Genomic DNA, 16,392 nt, shown 5'->3' on the forward strand with positions numbered 1-16,392 from the left:
TGTTCATAATGCTAAATTACTTGGTGAAAATGAATTTTGTTATAACTATTTATTTGGATGGAAGTTCAATCGATTATTTTATCACACGTCCATAAACCGGTTTCGTAAAATAAGAGATATAAATAAAATAATTCTACTCATAAATATATATGAATAAAATATATTTAACCCTAAAAACTAAGACATCCTGTAACGTTTGAACCCAAAAATTCAAATGATAAATGCAGTTAGTAATATACAATTTAACTTTTTCAAAATTTCCGCAGGCATTGCAGCCAGTTAAAATTATAGCAGGTCTACATCCAGAGTTATATGGATTAACACCGAAGTCACGAGATACCTGAGACTGAGAGGTAGGTACAGATGCTCTAGATAAGATCATAAGACGGACCCGACAAAACCCTTATCCGGTTGGGTCCACGTTATCCGCTCCTTAGTCCTTGCGGCTTATCCTCTCAAATTAAGCAGCAGATTTATTACTTCCATTATATCCGTGATTAAATCGTACATCACGGAGGAAACCGTCTCTTTTGAGTACTTCGTAACGTTCTTTCAAATGTTCCGTTTTTTAGAGTAGTAACGTTCGTTCTCTCAGATTTTAAAGATGAATATAATATAATATAATATAATAATATAGCAAGTTAAAAAAAAATGAATTTTCTAAAAAAAATTATAATTAACTCCTATTTAACCATGCATTTAACTTTTTTTTTTTTTTTTTTTTTCACTAACGTTTATAGTCTTTCTACTAGTCGGGACTACTCGGTATCTTATGCTTCTATACCGACGTACTTATTTTAGTAAATGAATATTTTGATTGGTTTACTTTCATTCTCAAAGTTCAAGTAGTTGCCATTTGTTCGGTTCTCGGCTCTCGGTTCTTCTCTATATTTCAATATCATAGTATCTCGTATCCGTCTCTGAAGACTGAAGGTATTCACATTTCTCTTTAGTATGTCGGAACACTTTTTATAATTTGTCGTTTTCGTATCTTATCTATTTTACTTTACAATCTCTCATACTTATTGCTACGAAGCCAACAAATCATTGGCTAGAATTAATAAAATATATTTATTATTATTATTATTTAGGAGTGGTCCTCCAATTTTAAGGTAGTGTAGCATTTGGGTTCACATTTTTTTGGGCTTGATGTGGGTCCCCTTACTTAATCCGAAGTATATCCACTACTCGAAAAACAGATTAAAAAACAAATAGAGGAAGCTTCAAGTGCAACGTGGCGCCAAGACGATCTCCAATTCCTAATCACCGTCGACTGGGTCGGTTGACTGTCGTTACTCCCAAAATGGAGGGTCTTGATTTAGTTAAGTATAATAAAAAATGAATATTTTCTTTTATCTTAAATGTTTTTTTTTTTTGTAATAAAAGGAGGGTGGTGTAGTTGTACCAATTTCGCATTTTCGCGTTTCGCCGCTTCCTTTTCCTTTGCCCTTTTCTGATCTTTTCTCTCGAAGACTTGGCTCCCTTCGCTTCCCTTGCCTTGCCTTGTCTTGCCTTCTCTGATCTCTTGCTCTAATCTATACCTCTCGTCTTTTCTTTGGTTGATTTGATCTTGATTTTTTTTTTCTTTGGGAGAAAAGCTTCGATTTTGGGACCTATGTTGAAGGTTTTGGCGAAAGGAGACCTCTTCTCGCCTTGCGGCCATCGTTCTCCTGGTAGTTCTTGCCATAGGAGGGGCTCATCTAGTGTTGGGTTTCTGCGGTCTTCGTCTCTGGCAATCGAGAGCGGACGTACTTCTTCTCGGAACAGTCGGTTTTATGGGGTGAAATTAGTTTTGGGGACTTCAAGAGGAAACCACACGAAGGGGATTACTGTCTCTTCGCCTGTACAGGTATGTTGATGATTCAAGTTGCTTCCTATCTTTTCTGGTTAATTATCTTATATTACTTGTTTAATTTTTTAATCGATTTTTAGAGGATATTTTTAGGTTTGCCCCTTTTTCTCTTTTGACTTTTCTTTACAAAAATAGGATATTTTTTTTTCCTTTTCAAAAAGTGAAATTTGCTTTTCTTTTTTCCTTAAATTTTGATTTTTTTTTTAATAACTTTGGTGGTGATTTCTCTGAATTGCAGATGACTCTTTCCATAGGGAAGGCTATGAAATGGTGGGAGAAGGGGGTTCAGGTCAACATGAAGGTGATCGAATCGGCACAAGATCTTGTCGACTCCTTGTTGAACGCCGGCGACAAGCTCGTCATAGTGGATTTCTTCTCCCCAGGGTGTGGAGGTTGCAGGTCCCTTCATCCAAAGGTATAACTTTTAAAACTCTTTTATCAAGCTTTAAAGTTTTTTGGTTCGATCAAGAACTGGTAGATCTCATTTAAGTTTCGTCAACCTAACTCTGTGCAGGTTTGCCAGTTTGCTGAGGCTAACCCAGATGTCCTCTTCCTCCAAGTAAACTATGAGAAGCACAAGTCCATGTGTTATAGCTTGAATGTCCATGTCCTCCCCTTCTTTAGATTCTATAGGGGAGCACAAGGTCGCCTATGTAGCTTTAGCTGCACCAATGCAACTGTGAGCTCTCAACAACTCCATGCAATTGCTTGTCTTTTCTTATTGAGAAGCTTGTAGCTCTTTTGTTGAATCTCCTTCCTTCTATGGCAGATTAAGAAATTTAAAGATGCACTAGCAAAGCACACCCCAGAAAGGTGCAGCCTTGGGCCACCAAAGGGGCTGGAGGAGTCAGAGCTCTTGGCTTTGGCTGCAAACAAAGACCTCTGTTTTAATTACTCAAAGAAGCCAGGCTTAGTCCCCAGCACTCATGAGCTTGCAGTTCCTTTAAGCACAAAGCTTCCTATGTCTCCAGCCCAAAGGGCCACTCTGGATTCTGAGGAGATGGCACTGTTAGTTGGATCTGGGAGATAAACATGATGATGATGATGATGATGATGATGATGATGGTCCATTGGGATGTTAAAAATCTCATTGGTTTTGTACAGTTCTAAGCGTATGATTTTCCATGCTGTTTACAATTGAACACCTCTGGTACTTGGGGTGGGATCTTAGTCAAGCTTTTCCATTTGTTCATATACTCTATAGGTGTTGTTGCTATGCAGGCCGGAGCTTTTTTAGTTTCATGAGTCTGCTGAAATAGCTTGTACAATTAAGGGAGTAGTCTTGAATGGTTCTTGTATTACTTCCTGTATCACTGCAGAATTAGTGAGTTGGTTCTCTTTTCTGAACGAAAACTGGAGCCCTTTATTGCCCTCTTCTCATGTGATATAGCAAAAGCAAGTTACAGCCAAAAAGAAAAGGAAGTTTACCTTTTGCAATGAGCTCGTGTCTGCATCTTATATATATAAGTTATGTGCTTTTAAATACAATAAAATGTGCTAGAAAATATACGTTACTTTCGAATTAATCAATTGCAAAAAGCTTTGAATCATGAAGTTGAATGTTTGGTAGGTAGAGAACATGGAAGTTACAGGCGACAAAATTAAGATTTCTTCGTTTCCGCGACAGAGAAAAATTATATTTTGGTCATCATAGAAGTCGAGCCTAAATTTTGTTTTGATTAAGGCTTGACAACAAGTCTGACTCGTTCCTGCCATTCAGAATTCAAACTTAGCTGCTGTTTTCGTGCTAAATTTCTCCGGATTTTGGCAAGTGGAACTGCAAGACAACTCTGACTTGGTTCTTACCGTTCAAAATCCAACAAAGATGATTGACAGTAGAAGTGAATCCAGACAGAGAGTCATATCTTAGCCACCACAGTGTGACAGATTTCACAAATGAAGGAAGACGTGGGTGCCCACTTTGGCCGCGGTTTCCAAATGCTATTAGGAGAGTGAGATGAGATTTGAGACACGCGTTCCATGGCAGTGCAATTGTTTGTTTTTGGATTATGGATCTTACTGCTGCCAAGGAATCATACATCCACCTGTCCTTCATTCACCTCTCTTTTGTTGCCTTTGTTGGGAGTTGAATAGATTACAGAAGACTTGTGAGGTAATGGATGGCGATTCCAAGTGCAAATTCCAACCACCTGGCAAGATGCAGATAACTAGCAATAGTATTGAAGCCTTTCTTACTCGTGGATAAGAGAAACATCCAACCACCTGGCAAGATGCAGATTACTAGCAATGGTATTGAAGCCTTTCTTATTCGTGGATAAGAAATACATGCGAGAATTTACACTGATAATGAAGTGAGATTCTTAATCCAGAATAAATGAGATTCTTATCCTTCCTTCGAGGTAAGGGGTTCTTACCGTTTTGAGTCGAAACAAATGTAAATATATAGATAAACAAAAGATCTATAATCCTTCAGGCTCATCGCAATCCGTATCAGTTTGATGACAAGAGCCCAAAGGTTACTCACTGCAGAATATGCCAGAAAACTTGACAATCTAACTGAAGAATGGAAACATAGGTACGATTAATGCTAGGAGCCCAAACTTTATACCACCAGATGAACAAATATGTTTTATTATTCCTCACTGAAACAAAGCTAGACAAACAAATCAACTCGCCAGTCTCCACCATGGAATAGGGAACATTATTAATACCCACAAGACATGAATAACATAACAACATTGCTCTACACAAGGGCACAAGATCTTAATTTCAGGGACACAACTAGAGAATGGAAAGACAAGGAGCTACAAGATAAAAACAAACTGATCATCTCTGTGAAGGCTCAACCGTGCGCACATTTGGACCTGTCATTCCTTCAAGCCTGTCCTTGGTGATCTCCACAAAATGACCGATCATTTCATGGAACTGCTTTAAGCCAGACAAGGGTAGGATGATTGACGATCGATCTGCTCCAGCCACCTGCATTTCAGACGTGGCAAAGAGTTAGCAATGTAATTATTGAATCAAAAGGAACATGTATTAGCTACATCAGGAACACCATACCTCTGAGATCCTTAAGAAATGACCTCTATTGTTGCTACCCAAATCAAAGAAGAACCTCTTCTGATCTGCCCTTATTACTTTGGACATCCCTGCTCCACCAATTTCATCCTGTGGAGGCAGTTCAACTAAACGGTCAACAGGCAACTCTGGCCCTGAGGACGATTGGGCCGAATGTCCTGAGATAAAGCCAGCCCCAACATCATCTGAAAGTCCCGGAAGACGCTCCGTATGTTCCATATGTTGCTGTTTCAGTTTAATAGAGAGAAACAAAGTGAAGGCATGCTCTAGAGTATCGAGCAGCAAAGTATATAATGGTTAATCCATGCTTACATGATTCGGTACAATGTAAAGCCGGGAGGCCTCTTCTATCTCTAGTAAAACATTCCTGAATGCTTCCCATCCTTCTTCACCAGAGCTTCCTGCTGGAACAATAATTGTACTGCGATTTCTGTTGACGGATGCTTCTGAAACCTACAGGACCGTAACTTCATCAATTCTCCATAGAAGCCCGCATACCATTTTATTGGTGGTCTACGATATCAATTTCAATGGCTAGACAAATAAATTGACATGGTTAATGATTTGAAAAGCATGTTAAGTTGTCAAGATCATCATATTTGGTTTCCCTTAAGTTTATAATGATTGCAAAAAGCCATACAACATGTCCATGACAGCATGTGTCCCAACCATAATATCACACAATCTTCAAGCAGTAAGGACCCTCAAGTTCATATTGCTTGCATAAGCAAACAATGACTTGAAATAGTTAAGCAGTTTAACATTAAGTTTGTACATAAGGAAAAGCGAAGGCACAGTATGCTAGTGTTGTTGCTTATATAATTTACTTGAAGGCAAGAAAACAGTGGTGATCTCCCTATCACCAATACCACATTATTGTGAAGTAAAAATTGAGTTGAGATCACCCAATGGAAGGATCAATTAGATTGCCACAACTGCCAATCTTGCATTCCCTAAAACTTGATGTCAGATTCCTTGAGAATTCACATCTCTAAACACCAAAAGGGATAAGTCAGATTTAAGACAAATTAGTTGACAATTCAGCAAATTAATAGCACATTCGCAAGGAGTTTTAGATGATATAGGTTCAATATCACCAACAAGTTGAAAAGAGGCCTCGCTATGAGGTTTTAGAATTTTCACAAAATGAACGCATGATCTTCATTTCTAGCCAGTGTACAATGATACATACTTGGACACTAATAATAGAGAAGACTGAGAATAAAGCAGATCAAAGCTTATCTTACTCATAAATCACAGCCAATTATGTTCTTTTCTGCTGCTATTGGCCGATATTGACAGATTATTTTGTTTATCTCTTTAGTATCTAAATCTCTCATCTTGTTACAGCAATAAAATGACCATGTATGGCCTAAACTATACAAACTGATGACAATCAATGAGGACAACAAAAGAAAACACATATAGAACTAAATAGATGATTGATGATCTTAATTACTAATCAAAAGTATATTACAGTTGAATAGCAGATAACGAGAAGGGAGATCAAATTCTGAGCCCCTATTTAAGACTTAAGTGGGTAGGCATCCAATTTGATGCAATAGTTTCACATAATATCCCAATACTACTTTTAACAAAAATAATAAAATGCACTGTTCTTTCAGAAGTCCGCAAAAAGCAGAAACTTCAATCAAGTAAAATAACTAAAACAATGAAGATCTGAATTTTCAGTAAATAATACATTTACTCGCTAAGGGGAATCAAACTAATAATACAATTTAACGTATTAGCATAAAGATGGCATGTGAAGTTAGATCCAAGGCCAAACAGGAATATTGAAATATAGGCAATTCGAGAACCAGGTTCAGAATAAGGATGGATGGATTACATTAATGCACTCCACCAGAAGCTACTAACTATCAATGGATATGCAAAACAAGCAAGTTTCTGTCAAATTAACACAAGTGCAAGCTGAGATACTAGAACCTTAACTTGTAAAGAAATCATATTCCATACTAAAATTAAATCTTTTATCCACAGGCCAAATGGCACTAGAAAAGGCCAACAAAAAACATGACGTAAATCTAATGTTGCACTATCCGAGAAAGTATACTTCTTAACATTTAAAGATGGACGCCCTAATTACGCTCGTCCAAATAAGCAGTCACTGGAGCATACACCAAAAGGGAAACAAGCCAGCAAGTAATGATAATAAAATGGTTACTTTAAGGGAAACCATAAAAAGCAATCCCAGACAGGACAAAAAGATTACCTTCAAAAAGCGCCCTCTTTTATTCTCCCCAATATCAAAATAAAAAACCTGAAAACAACGACAACGATCAGCAAACAAATCCACATATCTAACAAAGAAAGGGATCAATCGAAGGAACCAACTTTAGTATCGAGCTTGAGCTCCTTGCTGAAGGCGTCGCGCTCGTCCGTACTAATATAGTAGCTGAAGAGGTCAAGGAACCAGACGATTCCGGCAACGGGCAAGATGATGGTGGACCTCGTCGCCGACGTCTTCTCCGAGATCTTAAGATACCTCCCCCTCGGGTTCTCCTTCAGATCGAAGTAGAACAGCTTGTGCTCAAACTGGAGCGTCTTGCACACTAGCTCCACGTCCGCCCCACCTCCTCCACCTCCACCTCCACCTCCCTCCATTAGCGTTCCACACCCAAGAGTAAAACCCTAATCCGTCGAACAAGAACCCTAATCGTATAGGAAAGACGAGAGGCGACGCCGTGGGGATTGGGTCGGGATTGCGAGCAACGGGATTAAGATTAGGGTTAGGGTTCGCTTTTGAGAGGACGCGGTTTTAACCGTGCCCGTGGATGTTGGACGTGAGATGTTTACCGCGCGTAGATTCGCCGCATGCTTAGCCTTGCAGCGGTGAAAATTAATTACGCGATGGGCTTATAAGCCCAATAGTAACTTTTCATTTCGGCCCTTCTTCTTATTGGACTTGGTTCTAATTTGTTCAAAAGTTTTTTTCTAGTATGAAATTTATTAAAGAAAAAAAGAAATACTGTACAATTTATTTCAATTTTTTTTACATACTTGCAACTGAAATATTTCAAAAATATCACAGTTGCCATTAATTTTTCTTTTTTAAATGCTCAGTTCAATCCAAATCCTCCTCCGGTTCGATGTTTTCTCGACTCCTCCCTCCTCGTCTCTTCTCCTCCTCCGCTCTCCCGCCTCCATATCCCATCAAGAGCCAAATCCGTTTGACCCCACTCCATCGTCTCATTCCCTTACTAACCCAATGCTCCACCTTCGGCCACATAAACCAAGTCCACGCCTTTATGCTCTCTCGAGGCCTCGACATGGATAACCTCCTCCTCAGCAAATATATCCATGCTTGCTCTCTCTTGGGTTTCAAGGATTACGCCTACTTAGTCTTCCAACGCAAAGAAAAACCCAACATTTATTTATACAACACCATGATTAGGTGCCTCTCGCAATCTGATTCAGCCAAAGATGCTATCTTTCTTTATAATGCGATTCACGTCGTGGGTTTGCGACCGGATACTTACTCATTTCCTTTTGTGCTAAAGGCTGTTGCTCATTTGGGTGTACTTGAATTGGGTCGACAGGTTCATAGCCAAGTTGTACGAATTGGGTTGGGTTCAGATATTCATATTTTGACTGGTTTGATCTATATGTATTCTTCTTGTGGAGGCATAAATGATGCCCGTATGTTGTTTGATGGAGTTCTTCACAGAGATGTGGTTCTTTGGAATGTCATGATTACTGGGTATATCAAGGTTGGGAATTTGGATGATGCATGCGTACTTTTTGAACTGATGCCGGAGAGGAATGTGGTCTCTTGGACAACAGTGATCAGTGGCTATGCTCAGATGAAACGTCCGGATGAGGCAATTGCGATGTTTCGGAGGATGCAAGTGGAAGACAGCGTGGAGCCAGATGAGATTGCCTTGTTAGCTGTGCTCTCAGCTTGCGCTGATCTGGGTGCTCTGGATCTGGGGGAGTGGATCCATATTTTTATAAACAAGCATGGGTTGTATAGGACAATTCCACTCATGAATGCACTTATAGACATGTATGCCAAGTCTGGTAATATTGCCAAAGCATTCGATGTTTTTAAAAAAATGAAGCACAAAAGTGTCATAACTTGGACCACGATGATCGCAGGTTTTGCATTGCATGGGCTTGGCATGGATGCTCTGAAAATGTTTCAGCAGATGGAAAGAGAAAATGTTGAACCAAATGATGTCACCTTTTTAGGAATTTTATCTGCTTGTAGCCATATAGGATTGACTGATTTGGGTCGTTGGTATTTTGACCGTATGAGGTTATGGTACAAGATCAAACCGAAAGTTGAGCATTATGGATGTATGGTTGATCTTCTTGGTCGTGCGGGTTGTCTTAAGGAGGCGCAGGCACTAGTCCAAGACATGCCTTTTGAAGCAAATGCTGTGATATGGGGAGCTCTTCTAGCTGCTTCTAGAATCTATGGTGAAGTTGATCTTGGAGAACAGGCTTTAATAAATCTGATTGAACTTGAACCTCACAATAGCGGAAACTATATTCTTCTATCTAATATTTATGCAGCACAGGACAGGTGGGATGACGTTGGGAAACTTAGGAAGGTGATGAAAGATAGGGGAGTAAAGAATATTCCGGGAGCAAGCTCTATTGAAGTGGATGGCATGGTTCATGAGTTCACTTCTAGAGATGGATCTCATCCTTGCTTTAAGAGGATGCATAAAGTTCTTTGCAATATAAACAGACATTTAAAGACATTTGGTTATGCCCCCAAGTTTTGTGGAGGATTTCTTGACTTTGAAGAAGGATAACATCTATTATGCTTTGTGAGACAAAAGCTACTGTCTGAAACTTAGTAAGCAGTTCAAGATGAGCTCTGCCAAGAATATTGGCAAGTGATAAAAGAAGTGTAGTTACAAACGAGGGTTCATTGAGTGATGTACTTATACAACCATGCTACTAACAGCAGTTGAGTTGAGCAAATAGTACAGTCCCTGTTCATAGTTCACACAGGTCAATCCTTGATGTATTGCATGTGCATTAGACCATATAAACATGTGAGTTTTGTCCTCTCTCCAGCATTATCCTTGAAGTTATTTCTATTTTCACATGGTATCTACTTGAAATGAAAGAATAAATAGGATATGAGAGATAATTGAACTTCATATGTTGCACAAAAAAAAAAATCCTGTATAGACAAAATTCATCATTTACATTAGGTCATGATATGTTATTGGCAAAAAAGGAAGAAGATACATTCTGATATACAGAATATTGAGTATATAATGGGACACATTTTGTGTCCTTGAGAAAATTGAAAGTTCTATGGCACTGTGGTACGTCAGTCAAATAATGATGTCTGTTCAGTGCTCACCTTGTTTAAGAAGAAGCTCGAGTCATCATTTAAAATAGTAAGCCCTGAAAGAAATCATTCCCTAATCCAAGACTGTGAATTCCCAATCCAAGAAGAGCACTCATCCATGCTAACTTAAGACTCTGTAGGAAAAGCTCGAATTTTCCTGAAGAGAAATAAATGACATTTTCTGGCTCTTCAATGTGTCTATCTGGAGAAGTCATTTGACTTACTGGTGATTTCTCCTGTTCTGTGAGAATTACCTGTTTAATCTCAGACTCTGAGTCGCCTAGACTGTGGGCAGTTCCATCTTTTTCACTCTGCCTCCAGTTCACATAGCTAGTTGCGGGTATACTGCACTCTGAGCTGCAGTCAGACTGCCAAGCAACACACTTCTCTGGGGACATTACAGATTCAGCACAAACTGAGGAAGGCCTCTTCTTTGAATGTAATGGTACTTTCTTTCTAGTATTTAAATAAGTGTGATTATTTAAGCCAGTTTTCTGCTGACTGCAAATTGTTGCTCGCATAAATCTAGGCAGGCTAGCTGAAGCTTCTAGAGAACTATTGGAATTCTGCATATTCATCGATCTGCTGGACTGCAACTCCTCAATGGATAGACATGAAATGTTGAAATGGGAGTCAATTTGTGGTTGAGGTCTGCTTAAATATTTCAATTTCTCATCAAGCTTCTTGACATCTCTTATAACATCTTGGCATTCACCTTCTAACTGTGCCACCTTTTGTTCCAGTTCAGCCATTAATAGCTCTTTCCTTGCTCTCATTTCCTGTTTCATGTCAAAAACAAATATTTATATGACTTCAGTTTTGAATTAGACATCCTTTTCTAACGAGATAGTATGTGTTTAAGCAAGAACTTAGTTGACTTCCATTTGCATGAATGGCTAAGAATATCAACTCATGGGATATGGGTTGGAATAGTGCTAAATTTTTTTGGGCACCATGTAATACAGGATTATCTAAGCATCTTGATATCTGCCTCATTATGATATTTGATACAGTTTATGTAGAACTGAATTAATATTCGCCATCACTGATTTTAAAGTGAGTGAATAAGTGCTTACTGCTGGTTCTTCATTTTCCAGGTGAATACTTCTTGCCCGTGTTGCAAATCCTAAGGAACAAATTGTCTCGCATAAATCATGTTCCTTGGGACTGACATGAACAAGCATCAAAGTTTTTGAATCGGATCCTGCAACCATTGCACAAGGTGAACAACAATAAAACTTCTATCCTATATGATTTTGTAGAATGGTAGAATAATAACAAAGTTTGAGCTTGGTTATAAAAATATAAAAATATTTACCCAGAGAATCTCTCAGAACTTGTGTGAGCTTGCTGTTCCTGTTAAATATTGAAAATTAGGACTCAAGACTTCCCATTTGTATTGAAGCAGTTTTTAATTGAAAGGATGTCAGGTTATTCAATTAAGTAGATCCACTTTATAAGAAAGCACATAGCTGAATTAAGTGGTGCCCACATTAATGTAGTCAAAAGGAACATTATACTTCAGGCTTAGTGAAGGCATTAGACTCATCGAAATCTTGGAAGACTAGCTTGTCTTGTACATGAGAGAGATGATCTTTCGAAGCACAATAAAAGCCTAATAGTTGGGTTCCAGGGGTTGGTCTTTGGGTCTTTCCAGAGCACTTGGAAGATGCCCAGTGGATAAAGCAGACATGAAAACAGCAAGAAAAGCTAGAGTAAGGAAAATTGAACTCAGATGTGATAATGTAAAATTGGACACATATCTGGGGATGGGAATGTAAAATTGCATCATCGCTCTTATTGGTAATGCTACCTGTAAGGTACATGAGGCTTTTTATTTTGAAGTGCACTGATGACATCTCCCAGGGCTGAGAGTGATAGATTTATGGCTTTTCCCTCCTGAAGTCTTCTTCCACTTGCTTGTGTCTTTAAGAGACGTTCACTTCCACCAAGATCGACCAACCATAGTTTATTTGCTTCTCTACGTCTCTCAGATGCACCGGAAGAACTTAATGATATGCGGATCAAGCTGTCCCATGCACAGGATGGCTAAACTTAAGATTCCGAGGTAATTTCCCATTGTTCAAAGATTGATATTTGTGGATACAAACTTTTACCAGTGAGATCTGCTTGATGTAGAATTAGCCATGGTAGAGGCTGTTGATCTAAAACGAGTTCCCAGTTCATAAAATCTTTTCACTTGCTCAAAGTCACTCACTTTGACTGTGACTAGGTTTTCAATCTCAACATCGCCTTCAGGATTTGTTTGGATTCTGAGGCTAAGTTTAGAAATAAGAAAATATATAAACAATTGATTTTCTGATTAGAATGTCATATCAAGTATACTATGTTGAAATAAGTCATTAAATTGTACTAGTGAAATAGTAGTGCAGTTGTGAAAAATAGATTGTATGATTAAGGCAATAATATAGCACAGAGATGGAATCAAGGACTTGTTTCAGATATTGCATGTGCTTTTGCATGCTAATCAAGAGTACAAAGAAGAGAAGGCACTGTAAAAAACAAAGGTCCATGTTATGATCTCTATGACTAGAAGGTAACCTTTCAGAATTTCAGAATAATAGTGTGAATAATAACTCTCCCAATGATGACAAGGATAATGCCCATGTGGTAAATCAGGAATGAAAAGTAAAATGCATTTGTGATTCTTCAGTAGCAGAATATTGTGATAAAAGTTGACCTCGGATGGTTTGAAAAATCAAAAGGCAAAGAGGGTCCTGTCAATGAGAACATTGAAAAGGCAACGTGTTTGTGCTCTAGGAAGATAATTTTCGCAGGTAATATTCAGAGTAACTAAAAATTGTGTTGTTCATCATTCTGCATACTCTTCATCGTATGAGGTTAAGGTGCTAAATAACACTACATACATAACCGAGTTTCATTTCTAAAAACCTATGAAACATACTGTATTTTTACCCTCTCTCTCTCTCTCTCTCTCTCTCTCTCTCTCTCTCTCTCTCTCTCTCTCATCAATGTTCAGAAAGTGTTCCAAGTACTAGAGATATTAACAAGGAATTTTCGGATATATTTACTGTGGCTTTACTAAATTATATTTCTGCAGTTCTTCCTGTAAGAGGCCAAATTTTCATGTAGGCTCTCTATATGCTTTTATATTTGTTATTACCTTGCCATAGACTCTCTAACTTTCTGACCTTATCTCATGGGGTTTGTTTTTATCTCATAATTATGCTGATATGGTGACACACTGACTGTGATGGTGTGAGTTGTGTGACCACTCATTAGTCCGAAAAGCAGGGTAGAGGAACAACTACTACCCCGTTATGAAAGTATCATTTTGGCCTGAGTTTTATTGCTTGTTTAATATAAATGTAGCAGTCATGACAATGCTATTTTCTTCAATATAGAGAAGCTCACCGTGGTGATTTCTGAAACTTTGCCTTATTGCTTCGTAGGACAAGCAGATCTCTTAGGTTGCCCATGTATATCTCAAACATACTGAACATGAACAGAAATTTATAGTTGCTCTCCGCTGCCTGTTCAAACAGTGCTTGCAATCCACGTGGCACAATACCTGGATCTTCAGGTGTGCCTTCCTACGGATATGGATGGATAGATAGTTTGAATGGTGAGGATTGTGCTCTTCAGTACATAGTGTGTTATTCAGTTAAAGCAACTGAAAAGGAAAAGGAAAAGGATCTGGGAAGTAGCTATGCTGAATTAGTAAATCTTACCATGGTATAGGTTTTACCAGTGCCTGTTTGGCCATAAGCAAAGATGCATACGTTATACCCATCTAGTGATGATTTTATCACCGGCTCTATTTCTTGAAAGACTTCTTCTGAAATTCTCAATAGAAGATAACAATGAACATATGTTTATGAAAACAAATTAGTTGCATTTACAACGGCGTAAGAGTCTCAAACATTCAACACCTGATTCATTGATTCTAGTACCTTGGGTTGAGTTTGGCTGGAAAACCTTGTCAAAGCTGTACTGTTTAGACTTAGTGTCAGCAAATCTTAGAAACACATTGCTTGAATCAGAGGTAATCACAGATTGCTCGTAAATATGACTTGCATCACGTAGAAATGGTCTTATACGACAAAATACCCGAATATTCCCTGAAATAAGGAAAACAAGATAATACCCCCAGTAAGCCCACCCATTTTCTGTTGTCAGGTTGGCTCCTCTTGGTTCATCAATTCATAATCAAATTAATAGCATGAGAAGAAATAAGCATGGGATGGATATAGCTCAGGGTAAAGCTGCTACCTTTCAAATCTAAATAACCATTTAGTGCCTGTCTCCTCTGTAGTGCTAGCTGGCTTAGAAGGGTATTAAGAGAGGCAAGCTCATCTATTACCGAAGAAAACAGGGTCAACCTTGTAAATAAAGACATCAAATATGTTATGTAGGGTAGAAACTAAAGAATTTACCTTGAATCTTTGAAAATGCACCATCTACTTCATCATCATATCCAGGAGATTCCAACTTGTCAATTGTTTGGTTCCTTACCATTGGATCTCCAACCGTTTTCTTTGATAGCAGCTCCTTGATGATACAACAGATGGATTCAATCCAACTTGCCGTTTTCTTTGATGGCAGCTCCTTGATGATACAACAGATGGATTCAATCCAACTTGAGGTAAAGTTTCTTTTGAGTCCAATAAGTGACGGTATAGACTAAGGCAGACTCTGAATGGATTTTCTTGGTTCATTTTCGAAATGCTCATCCATGTTCACCAAGTTGATACAGGTAATCAATGGTTTTGGTAATGAGGAAGCTGTTATTCAGAATCTGAAGGAATACAATGAATCAAGACTTCTTGCTCGACTTCGAGATTCCTTCTTTGGATGTATAGGTCCTGCATGCCTTTTCTTTTTCTCCTGAAGAATGAATGAAGTTCTGCCATCCACAAAGGAAATAAGGTCAGTAGTCAGATAGAGATGTAAATATGATAACTGAGAGTATGTTAAACCATTAAAGTAATTTGAAGGCAATATAGAAAGACTCCAAAGGTTTCATTTATGACATGGGAATCCCACATTTTCAGTTTGACTACTTCAATATCATGATATTTTATAGCCTATATCTGTCTCCTGAATTTCTGCTCTTCTTTCCTTATTACATTATCATTTTTTGTGAACAAGTACTTTTCACACGAAACCTTGCATGGAGAGCAGAAGAGTGAGCAAAAATCCAGAGAACAAAAGTTGGTAGACGAGAAAATAAGAAGAAGAAAAGCTAGAACTATCACTAATACAGTCTTCAAGTTCTCTCAAGTTCTCCTGTACCTGAAATTCCCTGTCTTAGCTTCATACTATTTATCATTCCACTGCAAGCTACCTGCCGGTTAGTCCCAGGTCGATATCTCTCCTCTAGAAAAGGTCAGTTCTACTCCAAGGCATCCAGCAGTTTTGCAATTGTTTCCTCAATCAAAGTTTTGCATGCGATAAGCCCATAAGACAGCGGGAAGAGGGCCTGCAGAGGAAATTGAGGAACCAGAAAAAGTTCTGGAGAGCATCACTGGAAACAAAGCTACAAGCAAGTTTTATCTTGAAGGTAAAAAAAAGATCGGCCTTCCTTTTCATTAGAAAGTAACATCAGGAACTCTATGAAAGTAGCCTGCAACCAACTGGTACTATTTTCTCTACCAAGATTTCTGTAAAGATCTTTCTCTACCGTAAGGCGGTTTTTTGGAAAATTGATCTGTGGAAATAGAAGACCTCAATAAGAAGATTGGAAGAGAAGTAGCTCCTGCAGCTCCATACAGCCAAAGAAAGAGAGCTACAGAACTACTGTTGAACAATCTCTGTTAAATGGACAAGACAAGCTGAAGGCCTGTGGGAGATAACCATTCATACATGAAAACTGTGAATAATTAGAAAGCATCAGTGGTCACTGGTACCAAGTTGTTCATAGGGGAATGCTTACAGAAGGTAAGTTAGTGGCATGCAGGTGACGATGTATATCTAAAGTACTGATCATGTTAGCCAAATGAATCATCCTTTGTCTGCAGCTACCTTTAGAGGTCACCAGCCATGTGCCTGAAATTCTTTGGACAAGCCACACAGGTATCCAACCCTATTCTTAGGAAAAATCTGAAGAAGATGAAGAAAAGTCCATTCCAACCCTTCCTCAAAATTGAAATGCAAACAATTCCAAGCCATGTCAGCAGTA

General features: G+C 38.5%; 4 protein-coding genes across 9 annotated transcripts; 2 read left to right on the forward strand and 2 right to left on the reverse strand.

The window, feature by feature from the left end:
• The first annotated feature begins 1,364 nt into the window (after window positions 1-1,364).
• On the forward strand, window positions 1,365-3,205 carry LOC140782023 (thioredoxin-like 1-2, chloroplastic). The gene is made up of 4 exons (XM_073128349.1): window positions 1,365-1,849; window positions 2,091-2,267; window positions 2,367-2,531; window positions 2,622-3,205. The coding sequence occupies exons 1-4, from the start codon at window positions 1,616-1,618 to the stop codon at window positions 2,880-2,882; spliced, it is 837 nt and encodes a 278-aa protein (XP_072984450.1). The 5' UTR covers window positions 1,365-1,615; the 3' UTR covers window positions 2,883-3,205.
• A 1,184-nt stretch (window positions 3,206-4,389) lies between these two features.
• Window positions 4,390-7,749, reverse strand: LOC140781418 (transcription factor Pur-alpha 1-like). Its single transcript, XM_073127368.1, has 5 exons — window positions 7,250-7,749; window positions 7,128-7,175; window positions 5,207-5,347; window positions 4,877-5,119; window positions 4,390-4,792 (listed from the first exon to the last, which is right to left on the reverse strand). Exons 1-5 carry the CDS (start codon window positions 7,517-7,519, stop codon window positions 4,640-4,642), a joined length of 855 nt encoding a protein of 284 aa, XP_072983469.1. The 5' UTR covers window positions 7,520-7,749; the 3' UTR covers window positions 4,390-4,639.
• Window positions 7,750-7,839: 90 nt separating this feature from the next.
• Window positions 7,840-10,402, forward strand: LOC140781421 (pentatricopeptide repeat-containing protein At5g56310). Of its 2 annotated transcripts, XM_073127375.1 has the most exons (2): window positions 7,840-8,935; window positions 9,014-10,402. In XM_073127375.1, exons 1-2 carry the CDS (start codon window positions 8,005-8,007, stop codon window positions 9,676-9,678), a joined length of 1,596 nt encoding a protein of 531 aa, XP_072983476.1. In that variant the 5' UTR covers window positions 7,840-8,004; the 3' UTR covers window positions 9,679-10,402. The 2 variants fall into 2 exon arrangements, with proteins under 2 accessions (XP_072983476.1, XP_072983475.1); XM_073127374.1 differs by having other exon boundaries at window positions 7,840-10,402.
• Window positions 10,037-16,305, reverse strand: LOC140781419 (kinesin-like protein KIN-14B). Of its 5 annotated transcripts, none has more exons than XM_073127372.1 (12): window positions 16,147-16,305; window positions 15,507-16,053; window positions 14,648-15,117; window positions 14,484-14,567; window positions 14,165-14,332; window positions 13,943-14,049; window positions 13,626-13,804; window positions 12,347-12,502; window positions 12,043-12,258; window positions 11,548-11,585; window positions 11,306-11,433; window positions 10,037-11,008 (listed from the first exon to the last, which is right to left on the reverse strand). In XM_073127372.1, exons 3-12 carry the CDS (start codon window positions 14,727-14,729, stop codon window positions 10,271-10,273), a joined length of 1,896 nt encoding a protein of 631 aa, XP_072983473.1. In that variant the 5' UTR covers window positions 14,730-15,117; window positions 15,507-16,053; window positions 16,147-16,305; the 3' UTR covers window positions 10,037-10,270. The 5 variants fall into 5 exon arrangements, with proteins under 5 accessions (XP_072983473.1, XP_072983470.1, XP_072983471.1 ...); XM_073127369.1 differs by having other exon boundaries at window positions 12,347-12,508; XM_073127370.1 differs by having other exon boundaries at window positions 12,347-12,508; window positions 15,507-16,297.
• Between the last annotated feature and the right edge of the window lie 87 nt (window positions 16,306-16,392).

Source organism: Typha latifolia, chromosome 2, assembly GCF_019914945.1.
Source record: "Typha latifolia isolate L0001 chromosome 2, TyphaL0001v2, whole genome shotgun sequence".
NCBI lineage: Eukaryota > Viridiplantae > Streptophyta > Magnoliopsida > Poales > Typhaceae > Typha > Typha latifolia.

Coding starts and splice junctions, on each gene's coding strand:
- LOC140782023 (XM_073128349.1), top strand. CDS start 1,616: ATGTTGAAGGTTTTGGCGAAAGGAGACCTCTTCTCGCCTTGCGGCCAT. Junction 1,850..2,090: donor CTGTCTCTTCGCCTGTACAG/GTATGTTGATGA, acceptor TCTGAATTGCAG/ATGACTCTTTCCATAGGGAA. Junction 2,532..2,621: donor TTAGCTGCACCAATGCAACT/GTGAGCTCTCAA, acceptor CTTCTATGGCAG/ATTAAGAAATTTAAAGATGC.
- LOC140781419 (XM_073127369.1), bottom strand. CDS start 14,729: ATGGTAAGGAACCAAACAATTGACAAGTTGGAATCTCCTGGATATGAT. Junction 14,050..14,164: donor CCAGCCAAACTCAACCCAAG/GTACTAGAATCA, acceptor TGAGAATTTCAG/AAGAAGTCTTTCAAGAAATA. Junction 12,509..13,625: donor AAGTTTCAGAAATCACCACG/GTGAGCTTCTCT, acceptor TTCTAAACTTAG/CCTCAGAATCCAAACAAATC.
- LOC140781421 (XM_073127374.1), top strand. CDS start 8,005: ATGTTTTCTCGACTCCTCCCTCCTCGTCTCTTCTCCTCCTCCGCTCTC.
- LOC140781418 (XM_073127368.1), bottom strand. CDS start 7,519: ATGGAGGGAGGTGGAGGTGGAGGTGGAGGAGGTGGGGCGGACGTGGAG. Junction 7,176..7,249: donor AGCTCAAGCTCGATACTAAA/GTTGGTTCCTTC, acceptor CGTTGTTTTCAG/GTTTTTTATTTTGATATTGG. Junction 5,120..5,206: donor TTTACATTGTACCGAATCAT/GTAAGCATGGAT, acceptor AAACTGAAACAG/CAACATATGGAACATACGGA.